Genomic DNA, 16,498 nt, shown 5'->3' with positions numbered 1-16,498 from the left:
TTATTATTATTATTATTATTATTATTATTATTATTATTATTATTATTATTATTATTACTATTTATAACTATTATTATTATTATTATTATTATTATTATTATTGAATAATCTTTTTATATAACTTATATAAGCTTATGGTTTAACGTGTTTCTTTTCGTAATTAGTTGTTGTTATTTAAAACTATTTCTTTCGTGCAATATAAGAATAGAAAGGTTTTTTAGTAATCATATCGGTTTCAGCGGTGTTTATCGGCTATTTAACACCGGTTTGGAGTTTTGATGGTTAGAAATTTGACACAATTATGCCGCATACGAATTGCAATATATTTTTTTTATTGACAAGGATAAAACCCGTTGCGTTTATTGTAAGTTATTTTATTGTCATATGAAAAGACAGCTTAGTTAGAACGAAAATATCAATAAAAGTGCATTATTATTGTTACCATATAAAACTTTATCTATACTCAACATCACTAATTCCGCGTCATCACTTATTTCACGGTAATAGCATATTTTCATGTGACCAGTGTTAATATTGGTCGGAATTGGCATATTTCATTCATACACCTATGGAACAAAGTTTTTGTGCAAAATATTTTAAATTTCTAGATTTTTACGTAAAACAGAACAACATTTTACAAAATACTGCATAAAGCAACAATAGTCCGTTAAATCTGTGCATACGTCTGAAACAATCATCATTTTCTAAATGTTCTTGTTTGTTGAAAAATAGATATTGAGTTACAATGTAAAGATACTTTTAATATTTAAAATTATGCAAAATAACATGTAGAAATTTTAAGTGAAACATGAAAAACTGAAATAAAACACTTACCGCGATTTAAATGATGACAGACTTTTCTCAAAATGGCCGACACATGGTCTACGTCTGGCTCATTTAAACTGATTTTGACTAAATATATTGTTGTTTCCTTGTGTCATACAGCAGAAAGTACCTATATGTTACAGCTTATGACAATTTATGTACCATTAGTTTTACGTGTTGTTTTCTTTCTTGCTTCAAAGTGTTTAGTACCGTGAACTAAGAGGAGCACAGTATATATTATCGAAGTAGTATATATTTTATGTATAAAAAAGAACAGACACATATACATGTACTTCCTTACCAGTGTTCATTGACAGTTTAACACCGTTTTCTTTCTTCTTTGTGTATAGTGACACAATCATGAGGAATGTTAGAATTGTAAATAAACGTACGCGCTGGAACTTGTCGGTATTCGTTTGTCATTTTTTCAGTGTGCGGCAAAGAATTGCACAAACGCGAGGGACGATCAATGACTGTTAGTTTTTTAGACCAGGAAAAATCAAATGGAATGAAAAACTTAAATTGTTAGACTCTTCCATGGAAGAACGCTAGAATTGCTGAACAATACAGGAAATCCTTACAGCTATCGTGTCAATATCTATAAATGTATAGGTTAAACTAAGGCTGGGAACTCTGCCACTAGAATATGCATGTAAATGTGTATATAGTCTGGTAAACTCTTATCTTCTCCTCGGAGAATCTTGCTCTGGAAAACCAAAATTGTATATCAATGCATTTATCAAAACTTGCTGCGTCAACAACACTGAAACCGATGTCAACAACATAGCAGACTGCAGTACTGTTAGCGGCAATAACGTCAAAAATTCGAATGCGACAACATGTTCTGTCGTGTATTCATCCACTTTTTAAGTCAAGATATTCATTAGTTAATTGCTCAAACACTTTAAGCATTTTTCAAAATATGAAATCTTTATTTTGTTTATTTAAATCTATAAGGTCGCTTTAGAGCAAATGAAAATGAATAGCTGATGATATCCAGGGTAAGAGAATATCCTGATACTAAATGAGTATTTTGGATACATGGAGATAATTATTACTATATATCACGCCTTTTGCAGAAAGGACTCACTTCACTACCATTTTTTACTTCGTCAGGACCTCATGTTGGGTCATATGTACTTTTTCACATGTGTGCATGGTAGACATCTTTGACACAAAATGCTTTAGCACACGTTCACATCTAGAACACGACAATAATCAAAGGTATAGCAAATTGGCGAACTTAATAAAATACTTTTGTATACTAGTAACTAAAATTAACAATAAACACGTTTTTATAAGTTGCAGACAACCACAATATTTTTTTCCATAACAAACGTAGGTTTGAATAACGCCATTGTCTATAAAATGGCATGCTCGAACGCAAATATTATTCATGATTTTTGGCAATTTACAATAAACGCGCTTAAAAACATCCGAAGTATGTCTGATGTCTAATAAATAGTTTCTAATTTCAAATAGATATTGTTTCACAACAAAGAGATATACAAAGTATCAATGTTGTCGATTGAAAAGAAATAATTCAGGTATACAAATGAGTACACCATAAGGTATTTGAAAGTTTAACTTTTATTTCTTATCTTGTGAAAACACTGTATTTGGAGCACTTTGTGTGGTTCTTGTGAAATGTGCTTTATTACTATAACGAGACAAAGCAGTTGACTGGTTATGACACCAAAAACTTTACCTTTGTTCTAAGCAAAATTTCTTGTACAAAGTTTTGTTGACAAGCCACAGAATATTTAGAATATTACGAATAATGGAAACGTTCGGTGTGCTTACACAATTCAAGGCGTAACTTTATGAGAAATAACAATACAATACAATTGAACAGTTTCAAGCAAAACTTCTCATCTTATAAGATAATATCTTGAAAATATATCACACAAGCTATCTTTTGTTATTGAGTCGATGCTAGGGAGCACCCGAGATGTGGCCCTTTTTACTGTGTCTCATGTACAAGTTTAATCGAAATCACTTTTCAAGCATAATAATATAACTGCTTCTTGCAACCTTTAATCTAAAGGTGGCGACTGAATCTACCTGTGTTTCCAGCACATGGTCTGCACTGTTTGCTTTCCACTCAGTACATTCCATTACAGAATAGAAAAGTCTTATCAAGATTGAAAGATGAAAGAGTCTATTTAAGATAATAGTTTTTAATGTGGTTAACGTTAAAAAGACCTCAGGTCAACTTTTAATTTTGTAAAATATTTCTCTTTCATTATAATTTGAAAAAGAATCCCTGCAGACTTGTGAAAACCATCTCATAAAATGAGAAAATATATTGCAACAAAAAAGAAAAGAATTAGCATTTCTTTGATCTATATTGAATGTCTAAAACTATACAATATGCATTTTAGAATTAAGCATTGCAGTCTCCAAATTTTGCAACGTGAAGATCTCTGTGTGTACATCTCGCCTTTTCGTATTCGCAACTGAAATAAGTATATATTGATGTATATTGAATATATCAAATACATTTTCTAAACAACATTAAAAGAAATTCGTTCTTATTGCCAGCTCAATCCGTTTGCTTGTTTTAATTTTGTCTGGACATGAGGCAAAAGTAACTCAGTTATAGTATTTTTCAAACATGAATTTATATATTGCGAAGAATATAGCTATTTTACTCCAGTACTTTAAACAATTTACAAAACTCATCAGGTTTTAGGCTAATTGAAATGAAAACACAATTGTATGTTACTTTGTTTTTAGGAAAGTAGACCATGAAAACTGTATTTTTATGACTAGGAACATGTTGAACTCAAGATACATTTAAGAGAATCGTATCAAATGAAATAAAGGTCACAAAAGCACTTACAAATTGCGGTATGTTCTGCCGTCAGTACCGCAAAGCTTTTCATTGTATGCCGGTTGACAATCTCTATGGCTGAGCAAAACACACTGAAAATCTAAGACTATCTGAAACACAAAAAACCAATGTAAAACACTATTTAGCTATCAGAATACAGTTTGTCATATACGAGGCGCTAACATTACATTCGGAGTAAGTGCTTTATCTTATTTCTTATTTTATTTTTAATTATATTTCATCCTTTGAGGCCAAAAGGTACAAGAAAGGCTCAATAAAGTTATCAACAATTATTCAAGAATACATCACGAAAATGTTATCCTCCTGTGCATATTCATGAAATCGATTCAAAGAAGTACTAGTAACATGAATTCCTTTAAATGACTATTGTATTTGATAAAGTTGTCATATTTACTATCAAGCTCTTATTAAAGCATTTGTAAAGATGAACAAAGACTTTATCACTCACGAATGCAGTATGAAACTAGAAGGGGTTTTTGTCACAAAACATGTCTCCCAAAACAATGTTTGGTATTGATCGCTCCTGTGATTTTTTGATCGAAATCCCGCCAACAGTTTGACCTTTGTAAGCCGGACAACATTTTTTTATTTGTGGCTCTGGGTGCCATTTTGTGCAGCGAACCGAAACTTGCCGGCCATATGCCACAAACTTAAGGGTATTGGTAGTGAATCACTTCTGTGCAGTTTCAATTTAAAATCCAACCAGCAGCAGTTTTAACCTGTTGAAAGCCGGAACAATATTTTCTTTTTATAACTATGGTGGCCATTTTGTGCAGCAAGCGGAACGTGTAGGCAATATGCACAACTAGGGATGGTACTGATCATTCCTGTTTCATTGAAATCCGGCCAACACTTTGGACAAGCTGAATGCAGACGGACGGACAGACGGAAGTTCTAACGGGACAGTAATAATTTGGCTACTCTATTGTTCTCTCTATTTATTATTTTAGCTACAACAAAGAATAGAGCCATATAAAAGCCTTACGTAATGAATGACATTAAAGAAAAGGTACAGTAACCTATTGTCCCTCTAGCCACATAAGTATCCATATGTAAGCTCGGGCGGGCGGACAGACAGACGGCGAAGGCAAAAACAACATGTCTCCCAAAACTGTATCTTTAACTGGAAATAATAGTTTACTTCGCTTCCGTGGAGAGAACTTCTTCTGGGTCTTCGTGTAGTGGAAGTTGGCCCTAGTGCACATGGACCATCGTGCAACTGGTTGGTTACATTATTCCTACAGTGTGCTTTGCCAAGGTCACACCTGTAATACTCACATACGCAATTAACATAGTCTACTAACATCGTCAAAAAAGCCGAGAATCATCAATAGTTTAATAAAATCGGTAGTATGAAAATGAAAAATGAAATTTCTTGATAAATGATGATAAACAGTCAGATCATAGAATTTAGTCTCCTATCACAATCAAAGCAAGTAGACACAGAGTCAAAGTTTGATTGATTCAGTGAAGGTTTATGAGTATTACCTTTGAAGGCATAATTTAATCCAAACTCCGTGCACTTTATACCATAGCTAACCTTTTCTAACAATTGACAAAAGAATAATATCGACTTAAACATACAAATACATTCTTTATTAGCAAAGAAATATAAACTGATATCTGGAGATTTTTATCGAGATAACATAAAACAATCTAAAAGTAGTGGGCAAGGATCATCAAGGCAGTGCCACGTAAACGAAACGCTGTCGACACATCCCAAACCCTTACACCAAGCCAGACAGGACAAGCATCAGAAAATGGCAATAAGTTATATTTGGACATCGACAAATTTGTTTTACAAACAAATATCGAATACTTTTGTAAAGTACTTATAAATGCAAGCTTTTATATAGTCTGCATCTATCACAATACTAAACGTTTACGCTCCAATAACATTTAGCCATTAAAAATATCGTTGTAATTATATTATGTAAAAAAAACAATGTCGCACTATACATTTTAAGCATAAGGTGACCAAATGGTCAACAATGAAATATCTGTGATACGTTCTTGGAATCAGTTCATGGGATCATTACATTTAAATTATATTTAGGTTAGCTTTTAAAATGTTGTAATGAAATATCAGTTTCAAGCCGTCACTACATTTTATCTCATTATCAAATTTATTTATTGATTATTGGTGCAAATGTAATTATAATGAAGGCCAACGTTATTGGTAATGAATTATGATGACAATATTCAGTGCTACTTAATATGCTGAGAAAGAAAATAAAACGGGAAACAAAACGAAAACAAACAAAAATACAGTGGAACATGTCATAACAAAATTAAAGATCCTGTATGTTGTAATTTAAGTTGTTACCACACTTAAGTGAAATTTTATATATGTATACAATTATGCTTCTAAAACAATTTTCAAACATCGAAGAAAATGTAAAATATGTACTGGAAATATTTGTCCACATTATACGTAATCTTTAAAATATTTGCATTAATTTCTTATTGAAAAAATTAGAGAATTAGACTTTATGGAAAGTAAATTTCTAATTACCTCCCTTTATTAACATGAAATGTAAATTCGGTAATATCTTTACAAATAATGTTGTTTTTTTTTTGTACTAACTATATTGATAAATCTTTATTTTAGTATTATATTATTTATCATATAAAAGTAAAGTAAAAATTACAGGATCTTTAATACTGATTATCATATACATGTAAACTAATATTTTTCACAATGCATTGCATTTATGCAAGAATCGTTTTGCTTTGAATTGTTATTGCTTTTCAAATTTCAAAACTGAAAACAAGTATGCGAAAATTAATTTGTGTTTGAGCTAAAAGTTATTGCGACATCTATATTTGGAGAGAAAAAAAGTATCTCCAAGTGAATGAATGACTAGATTTAGAACAGTTACCTTAATATATAAACGCTCATATATGTCACTGACATTTGTTCTTATGTCATACAAGCTTGCATAAGAGGTTATCATCTCAGACGACTGTAAGTGCTATATCAAGTATTTGTCCTAAATAGTCGTTTTTATTTCTTACAATTTATTTTATATGCGTATACGTTATACTTATAAAAAACACAGACTGGTAATTGAGTCCCACCACCAAATTAAGTAACACAAAGCAGGGCGATATAGAGCTTTAGTTTGAGTTAATCAAATTTATGAAAAGGATAACAATATGTCACATATTTAGACCCTGGTCATGTAATATATAGTGTACCTAAAGGTCCTCATACATAAATATACATAAATGTCTTATAAATAGATAAGAAAGAGCATGAAAGTAGTTTTCAATGTCATCAAATAGAACATTGTATAATTCTAAAACGTCAATAAGTAAAATTTGTATCTACAAGAAAATACGAAGCCTGTATTTATTTCTTACACAAACTTGCATATGCATATAAAATATATTCACATTTGTACAGAGTAATATTGTAATCATATAAATACATTAGAACAAACGAGAAAATGATAAAAAAACGATTTAAAAGCAAAAATAATTTTATTTGGGAAAACATTGTGTAGCACCGCCCAAAGACCCCAGACAAATACCATTGCAGAACGTAACAACTAGATTGCTAACTCACATATTTCTGTATGTGATGCCGTCAGTGCCACATTTCTCATGTAAGTTATGATGCTGACAGTCTTCATTAAACAGTATACCACAGTACCAATCCATTTGTCCGCCATTCCAGTTCTGCTGACAACATGCAACTGTAAAAGTAAAACAAATGATGAAGTTGGATGCCTATTTCGTTCGTTTCTATTCCATTCCATTCCATTCTATTCATGGAGTGGACTGAAGAATGAATAAATGACCTTTCTCTGGCAATTGAATATATTTTTCAATCAGACAGAAATTCCATTTTAACAGTACCATTTCCTTTGTTTATAAATACATTTCAATTAGTAATTATAAGTATTGTAAGACTGTAGAAAAATAAATATAAACTGTTCCGGGGCACTTTTGAAATAGATAAGATCGTTACGGAACACTTTTATATTGTTATAAACTGTAACATAACGTCGGTATAAACTGTCCAGGACAGTTGTCAACATTCTGGTGTGCTTTTGGAATAATAATTGATACAAACCATATCACTTTTGTTACACCACATACACAATATTACACATACACAATAATATCTTTTCGCCCAAAACATACTGTGGCATAAACCATTCTGCTGGTTTTGATATAACCTAAATGCAAATAATGTAGTATATGTCAAATGTAGCCCACTTTATAGGGTATGTTTCTGGCCTTAGTTTCGTTTATACCTCGCAATTGATCCAATCTACATAACGTCAAGTACGACATTAAATGTAGCTTCGAATTCTGTCTTTTTGTGACAAGTAAACTGTCAGTGTCAGATGGTTTTCATTTAATTAACACATTCACAAAATAAGATGAATACCAGAGCTGTTTGTATGTCATAGTTTAAAAAATGTTTTAGACTAACAAAAAAGCGATTGTGAACAGAAATGTTCAAACATTACAAGATTTATTGTAAAATCAATTAAGGCAGAATATGGTAAATGAAAAAGGGATGTTTTTGTCTTGTATTTAAAAGGATTAACCCTTGAAAATAAAAACGACAACAATTTAATGGCAGTAATGATATAGACTTATTGTTTAAAATAGCAAGAGCTACTAAAAGAGGGCTTTCAAAATAGGCTCTGCAAATGTTTATTCTGTAGATATTCCGATAATAATTCATCTAAAATAATAATAATTACCTGCAAAAAGAGCAGACAATATAAAAATTGATTTCATTTTATCTATTCCAACAAAGATATTCAACTATTGTAAATTAGATAATGATTATGTAACATTAATAATAAGTCTTATCTCTAAATCATGACTTAAACGCAGCACGCCCTCATAATCCATGCCTATTTCATAAAATTTGAAAATGTATTTAATGTGTAATATTATGAAGTAAACAAAAATGGAAAGCAATTTACACCATATCAATGGCAATACAACCATGTAAATTACCAAAAGTGTCAAAATATGCATTAAATTAGCCTTTTACTGCGTTATTAACGCAGTTACAGTGACATTACTGAAAAATCAGCACTAAATCGACATAATATGATAAATATTACGTGAATCTTAAAATAATTCTTTTCATTCCTACATCTAAGTACAATTTCTCCAGTTTTGATTTTTTGAAGATATTTTGACTCATCATGACTTTAACCAATTTATGCAATAGTGAAGACATCAATTCAGATTTAATTTAAATTTCATTGTGGTAAATGAAAGAGATAGTTTAACTTTGCATCAATTTGTATAATTATCCTAAATCTAAATATTTTTATCAGTTAACATCAACAGCAATTTTCATGGTCAGAACATTAGTATGTAAAGATAAAGAAAAAATGACAAGCCTATGATGTCATTACAAACATGAAGATGAAGTCATGGCAATGAATAATTAGAAATTTTGTGCAAATGTATAGATATTTTTAAAAAAAAATGAAAACTGAAGTATTTTACTTTGCTCTTATATCACTCGAAAACAAGAGAATTTCAAGTCCGATGTTGATTATGTGAGGAACATGTCTAACATCTTGTTTGTTTCCTAAGATAATAAGACTCATAAATGATAGAAAGGATAAAACATATACATGTATGTAGGTTACATGTATGTAGGTTATGAAAATAAATAATTGTACATGATGTAATTTCAAAAAGAATACAAAACAGTAGATTCAAAGTTCCAAAATTTCCACAGAGTTGTAACTTAGTTAATAGGAAAGTAAAAAATAAATTGAAGAAAATGAATAAATAAATTGATAGAAATAATTTGTACTCGTATATCGTAACAAATTGTTATAATCAAGATAAAGACCAAACCAAAGGTCACAATAACAAATTAGTGCAAAAGAAGAACACTAAGATAAAGTGTAACCATCAAACGTCAACAATTAGTGAGCAAATTCTGTCGCCCAAATTAGTGTTATTTTTAGGGAATGCACTAAGCAATCGTAATATTGTAGCATAACCAGGTCCTCCATTTGCACAAGTAAAATGTTAAGTCTTAAATTTAGGTAGATGCTGTTTTAGTAGTAAGTTGTTGACAAAAAGAGAAACTAGAAACATGCATCCAAAATTTGTTCGTGTTTACCCTTAACCTGATTAATTTATGTAATGGATTGCCTTACTTTGAATTCGAAACAACTAAGTTTTGATTAATCAAGATACAAAACTTGAGCTTCCAGCAGTATAGAAGTGTCTGATCAGACTGTTCAATAATGCAGACTGATCTGGCGCTAAACAAGTGGCAAATATTATCATTATGATTTCAGGTAGATCCAGCTTATTTTGTGATTTGAGGTTGATCATGCTTTAAATGTGTTTTCAAGTACTTTTGGTTTAAGGTGTAGGATTAATCAGCTGCCTGATTTCATTTGGTAATTTTGGGATCGGATAAAGTTTGTATAAATCAATGTATGTTATGCTATAAAATCTACGCGGAATTATTTAATTATCAAGGCAACCAATTCGCGAATGATAGCGAAAATAATAGCATCGCGAATAAGACCGGATTACAGTAATCTACATCAAAATGTGTTTACATTGTCAATACTTTCGTTATTCTATCTTATGATTATAAATGACATTTAGTTCTTAATTTTTGTTTTGTTTTAAATGCTTTGAAAGGGAAATATTCAGACCAAAAGTTCCACAAAAGATTTGTGATTTTTCAAATTACCTAGTAACTTGAATTGTAAATGCTTTACTTACTCCTTATCTTCTTTTTGTTATGTAATTTTTGCCATCAATGTAAATATTCGCTCGCTTAAAATATTTAGATAAAGTTGACAAATAGTCAAAACCCAGGACAAGCAAGTACACCAATTCAGAAAGATAATAGTCTGCCTATATTTCATTTTAAAAAGTCAAGTAGATTCCAAAGCTTCCAATTTGATTTACCTTTTTTTAGATAAATTTGGGGAAGCATAGATTTAAGCTGTTGTTTGTAATGTGACACTTTTCGTAAAACAATCCATCATTTCCAAAATGGTCTCTATTACTTTCAAGTGTCCTTTAATTTTTCATTAGTCCAGGTGCCATCGCACTCACAGGATGTTCAAATGGCCATGAAACAATAGCTCAGATGCAATACAAAATGTGGACAATATGTCTGAATCTTACGGGAGTATGGTATGCCTTAAAGTTACCAGTATTAAATTTTGTTCGTCATAACGGTTCACTCTACGGCAATTTAAGATATGAATTAAGATATTTATGAAATGCAGAAAAACAAAATCCCTAAAGAGAGCCTAACACGACCAAATTAAAAATATTGCAGGCTCGGTTTGATTGAGCCTGTTTATGGACGGTACTGGCAAGTGCAAGTTACCGTCCACACCCCATTGCACCGGCTTAAGCAGAATTCAACATTTTAACACGAAAATGCTGAAATTTGAATTAAGAAAATGTGCAGTTTTGTTTAAGGATTCCAACTGAAAACAATTGCGGGCGTTGTTGCTTCAATTCATAACAGTCGTGATATTCACAGACAATTTTATAAACAGGGAAAAGAATAACAATATATCACTTTGTTCAAATTCAGTAATGTTTATTTTCACATGAATTTAATGACATTGATATTTTTGTTTGTAAATAACAATTCAAAATCTTAAATAGACTTAAGCATTACAATCTCCAAGCTTGGCAACATGAAGATCTCTGTGCGTACATTTTGCTTTCTCGTATTCACAACTGAAATCACAAGTATTTGAAGGTATTTATATGTTAAAATAATAATAATGATTCCTGTTATCCAATCAGCAGATTTGGAATGTACGTCATACAAAGCATCTGTATAAATTAGATCATGTGTCTGCAGAAAAGCGCTTTGATTTTATTTTTGCTTACATTCCGAAAAGCTGCATGCATTTTTGTTTTCATTTTCTGTTTTATAGCAAAGTAAAACTGTGCAATAAAAATATTAAATATTCACCATATATGATTTAATCATTATTGATCTAGAACTTATTTACGTATATGAAGCAAAGGAATGTTGATTTGTGATCGAGTTAATAAAATGAAAGCTGGGGTACGTACAAGTTTGCGTATGTTCGGGCGTCAGTTCCACAAACCTTTTCAGTTGCACTTGGTACACAGTACTTGTGGCTGAGCATGACGCATTCGAAGTCTAAAATCACCTAAAAGAGAAAACATAATATTGATTATTACATCATCAGTTAAAAAATGTCTATTATTATTATTATTTATTTATTTATTTATTTATTTATTTATTATTTATTTATTTATTTATTATTATTTATTTATTATTTATTATTATTTATTTATTTAATTTATTATATTAATTTATTTATTATTATTATTATTATTATTATTACTATATTATTATTGTTATTATTATTTATTATTATGATGTATTGTTATTATTATTATTATTATTATTATTATTATTATTCATTATGAATATTAATATTATTTGGTAAATTCATCCATCTTATCTATGAATGTTTGTCAAAACAGATCTATACATTTTGTTGGGTTGTAATTTATATCTAGCGAAGGACATGCTCCGAATCTGAATATTTCACATACAACTTTTTATGCATGTAAAAAAACGGACAAGACTTAGAAATGCTAAATACACACAACAAGGCAATGCTTTTGTGCATGATTTTTGAAAGCCGATAATGGGGGAAAAGGTTTTCTTTATTTTTCGATTTTGTGAAGTTGCTGATCATTGATTCTTTCAAAAAGAGCGATATCGGTCCTCTTGTCATTTTTAAAATGCCACATATTACATTTTAGACTTGGGAAACAAATAACATGTCGAATTGTAGTCAATTTTATAGTTCTATCAGAAAGGGGAATATATTGTTATTTTATGTCCACACAAAAGTATAATGTAGTATACTAAGTTTTGAATATAAATCTACATAAAAATGATTCAACTCAATTCCATTCGTGGAAAGTTTGTTATATGCTAAGTAATCGATACACTTAAGGCAAAAGTTTATTTAATGTATGCAACAGTTACTTATAATTAAAGTATGTAACATTTTCAGACGTAATGATAATTATGTCTTACCTGACTTCCATGGAGAACTTCCGCCGGGCTTTTAGTTGCGGTTGCATTACATGCTCCCATGCCAGCTTGGTTGATTGAAGTATCCGCACAGTGAGCTTTTCCAAGAGTACACCTATATGAATAAAAACAACAGTTGGTTCGTTTATGATACATATCTTTTCATGATAATTAATCTTGTTTATTCAGTGCGTTTTACTGAAAACTACCGTTAAATCTTTTAAAAAGTGATTCTATTGTACATTATCATTCTAAGCAAATGATGTTTGTCATTCTCGGGAGGAGCTTTACCCTAAAGAAATATCTTAAACTCTAATTGTTTCGGCTTAAACTAATTTGATTAAATCCAGCGAATGTTTAAAGCTCGCTTCCAGCAGATATGAATCGGTAAACTACGTAATTACTCAACCTGTGCTATTTATCATGTACTATAATGAGCTTAAAGCCGGTGCCGGGGAGGGATTTCAGTGTTCGACCTTTTATTTTTTCATTGTCATTAAAAAATAAACTCATTGAAACCAAGCCTTTTTTTTTGTTTTTTTTTTTGTTGTTGTTGTTGTTGTTGTTGTTTGTTTGTTGTTGCTGTGACTTTTGTTTTCATTTTAAAGCTGGCATCTCAACTTTTCAGAATTTATCGATTTAAATTTAATGTACCTGTGTATTATTGTAATACTCACATGTTTCTGTACGTCACACCATTAGTGCCACACCTCTCTTCTACATTGTGCTGCATACAGTCCTCGTTACCTAGGATACCACAGTACCATTGTGCATCTTGACAGAATGCCGCTTAAATTAGATAAAGTTGATTAACACTAGTCTAAAAACAGCCCTACAAGTGTAATACAAGTTGTTGGTTTCTTCAATTTTTGTTTGCTTTTTTTTTCTTTTTATTTGTCAACATTGAAATATCGGCATATCAATAAATATAGATAAGTACACTTTTTATTACTTATATATTGTATTATCATGGTCATGATATTGTTAATAAAATTAACCTGTTTAAAAGTTATTGACAATGATATATAAATTTACTTGTATTAGTAGATATTTATACCGAAGCAGCCATTTTATAATTTGGTATGTGTCCCATACGTGGAATTTTGATAAATTATAGATAAAGTCATACCGCAAAATATTCTATTAAAATTTTTAATGAACAAATATATCGATATACTAAAACGTAGTTGTTTCTAAAAATCCGCCAAATCACTTACCTGAAACTAGAAACGCCAAAGTAAAAACAAGTTTCATATTTTAACACACGTTTAAATTTGCTGGTACGCTTTTACAATATGTGAAAAGAAAGCTACAGAGTTCATCCACATAAGACCTTATCTTTATTTTAATTGACCTATACTCTTACTGTCTGATCTACAGTTAGTGTAGCCAGTGCAGGTTAACATTTTGTTTTCTTTGAAATTATTGTCAGTTAGCGTAGAATCAAAACAGTAATAATTGTATACATAATCATAATTTGTGAAATATGACACTGTGACATATTTCTCTTTTTGTATGAAATACGTTTACTTATTTTCGGAAATACAGATATACATAATTGCATCACCACATAATTGAGCCACGTCATGACAAAACCAACATAATGGGTTTGCGACCAGCATGATCCAGACCAGCCTGCGCATCCGGGCAGTCTGATCAGGATCCATGCTGTTCGTTTAGAAACCCTATTTCAAGATGAGAAATTGATAGCAAACAGCATGGATCCTTATCAGACTGCGCGGATGCGCAGGCTGGTCTGGACCCATGCTGGTCGCAAACCCATTATGTTGGTTTTGTCGTGACGCGGCTCATATGTATTCAATGAGGAGTTGTTTACTTATAACAACTAGTAAGAAAACATTGACATAGAATTTCATGTACTAAGTGTCATGTAAAAAGAATCTTCCGAAAAATCAGTTTTAACTATGTTTATTTATTTTCAGTATTAACTCACTTGGTAGCATTCACTTATCACCGCGTACAATAGGCAGATGTGCAGACCTTCGAAATTAAATTCATTAACAAATATGAAAAGAACGCAAAATTTCTTCAAAACTTTGCGCACAAAATAATTTTACTAAACAGTAGAGATAAACATGTTGCTATATTTAAGTATTTCAAAATTTATAAAATAACTGGGTGTCATGAACTCTTGACATGGCCGACCTCTGTGTTTACATAAGAGCACAATAAGTTAATAAGTATGCCATCGTATGACAAGGGCTCTAGACCAGCAAATCTAAAGCACAATTATTTGGCAGTGAACATCGGTGCCGTATACTTACCACTAATAATACTATCTACACATCTATAAAATTAATTAGCCAAATGTTTTTGAGATCCGTTATATACATGTATATCATGAAACTTTTGGAACAGATATCCGCAAAATTTATCTAAGAATTAATTAAGGAGGGCATATTTTGTTTAGTGGCAACAACTCAATTTAATTAAAGCTTATTGCGTGGGTTATTGGGTAAATACGTGTCAGAAATAAAAAGAAACGGATCTAGAGTTAGTTTATGAATAATATGATATTTTATTCCCTTACGTTCAATTGTCAGGTGTCAATGTTTAAGGAATGTAAAACTAATGTTAAGGATGATCCCCGTCCTTGGCGGCCAATTTCCACTACCTCTGAAAAAAAAGCATCCGTACTGTCAAAGCCATAGTTGATGAAGATGCAGCATATACCGTGAAGGAGATAAGTGACACATTGGACCTTTGTGCGTCATATGTGTTTAGCATCTTGAAAGAAAGTTAAAATTAAGAAAGGTGTGCGTCCGTTAGAACCCGCATTTGCTGATTTCTAAGTTTAAAAAAGCCTCGACCTTATTGACTAGGTTCAAAGATTGAGACCCTAGACGCCCGAGAGAAATTGTCACAGGGGATGAAACGTGGCTTTATTTATTTATTTTTTTTTATTTTTAGCCCGATAATAAACATAGTAACAAAATGTGGGTAGGTGAAAACAGCAATCGCCCAGTTGTTGCTCGACAAAGCGGGAGCGTTAGAAGGGTTATGTACGCTCTACTTTTTGACAGTGACAGTGTCACTGGAACATTTTACCATGACGATGTTCTCAATGCTGTTGTTAATCACTACATTACAATGAACCCAATGTCTGGGGTGCGCAGGATCAAATTATTCCATAATAATGCACCTGCGCACCTGTCAGGCTTGGTTCAAGCTTATTTAGAGGAGCAGAGAATTTGGGTTTTGCTGCATACCGCTTATAGCCTTGACGTCTCTCCTTGTGACTTGGTTAAATCCATATTTAAAATATTGCCTTCGCGGTCGCCGGTTCAAAACCCGTAGTGACGTCTCAATGTATAAACTGTATACCCAAATAACAGTTCAAAAATGCTTTTTAGAAATGGATTCTGACGCTGGAAAATGTGTACAGGTCCATGCCCAGTGTAAAAAGACATATCAGACATACAAATAGCCTAGCGAGTTGTAACCCGATTAGAGATTTTGAGACAGCTAACGTATTGGGAATATCTCCGAAAAAAATCTCAGAATAAAGCTCAGGAAATAAAAAAATATTTCAAATAGTTTGACTACCTGACAATTCTACCATCAAACCAAGTTTCAATAGATACTAGTACTTATATAAGATGCGCAAATCTGAGATTAATGCTTCACAAGATCATGAGTAGATATATTCTGCATCTCCCTGATTTTTTTTTTCTTTTATTCTGAAGGGTCTTTGAGTTCCTGGCAGCGCTGCATATGTGTGTGCA

General features: G+C 31.4%; 2 protein-coding genes across 2 annotated transcripts; both read right to left on the bottom strand.

The window, feature by feature from the left end:
* Positions 1-3,154: 3,154 nt before the first annotated feature.
* LOC132729899 (agrin-like) lies at positions 3,155-8,537 on the bottom strand. The gene is made up of 5 exons (XM_060715738.1): positions 8,407-8,537; positions 7,254-7,383; positions 4,824-4,947; positions 3,671-3,771; positions 3,155-3,284 (listed from the first exon to the last, which is right to left on the bottom strand). Exons 1-5 carry the CDS (start codon positions 8,441-8,443, stop codon positions 3,212-3,214), a joined length of 465 nt encoding a protein of 154 aa, XP_060571721.1. The 5' UTR covers positions 8,444-8,537; the 3' UTR covers positions 3,155-3,211.
* A 2,703-nt stretch (positions 8,538-11,240) lies between these two features.
* LOC132729897 (serine protease inhibitor dipetalogastin-like) lies at positions 11,241-14,100 on the bottom strand. Its single transcript, XM_060715737.1, has 5 exons — positions 13,970-14,100; positions 13,430-13,541; positions 12,756-12,867; positions 11,750-11,850; positions 11,241-11,404 (listed from the first exon to the last, which is right to left on the bottom strand). The coding sequence occupies exons 1-5, from the start codon at positions 14,004-14,006 to the stop codon at positions 11,332-11,334; spliced, it is 435 nt and encodes a 144-aa protein (XP_060571720.1). The 5' UTR covers positions 14,007-14,100; the 3' UTR covers positions 11,241-11,331.
* Between the last annotated feature and the right edge of the window lie 2,398 nt (positions 14,101-16,498).

The sequence above is a fragment of the Ruditapes philippinarum genome, unplaced genomic scaffold (assembly GCF_026571515.1).
Source record: "Ruditapes philippinarum isolate M1 unplaced genomic scaffold, ASM2657151v2 ctg3396_1_1_1_1, whole genome shotgun sequence".
In the NCBI taxonomy this organism is placed as follows: domain Eukaryota; kingdom Metazoa; phylum Mollusca; class Bivalvia; order Venerida; family Veneridae; genus Ruditapes; species Ruditapes philippinarum.
Note: the sequence above shows the minus strand (reverse complement) of the source record. Positions and strands in the feature narration are given on the sequence as shown.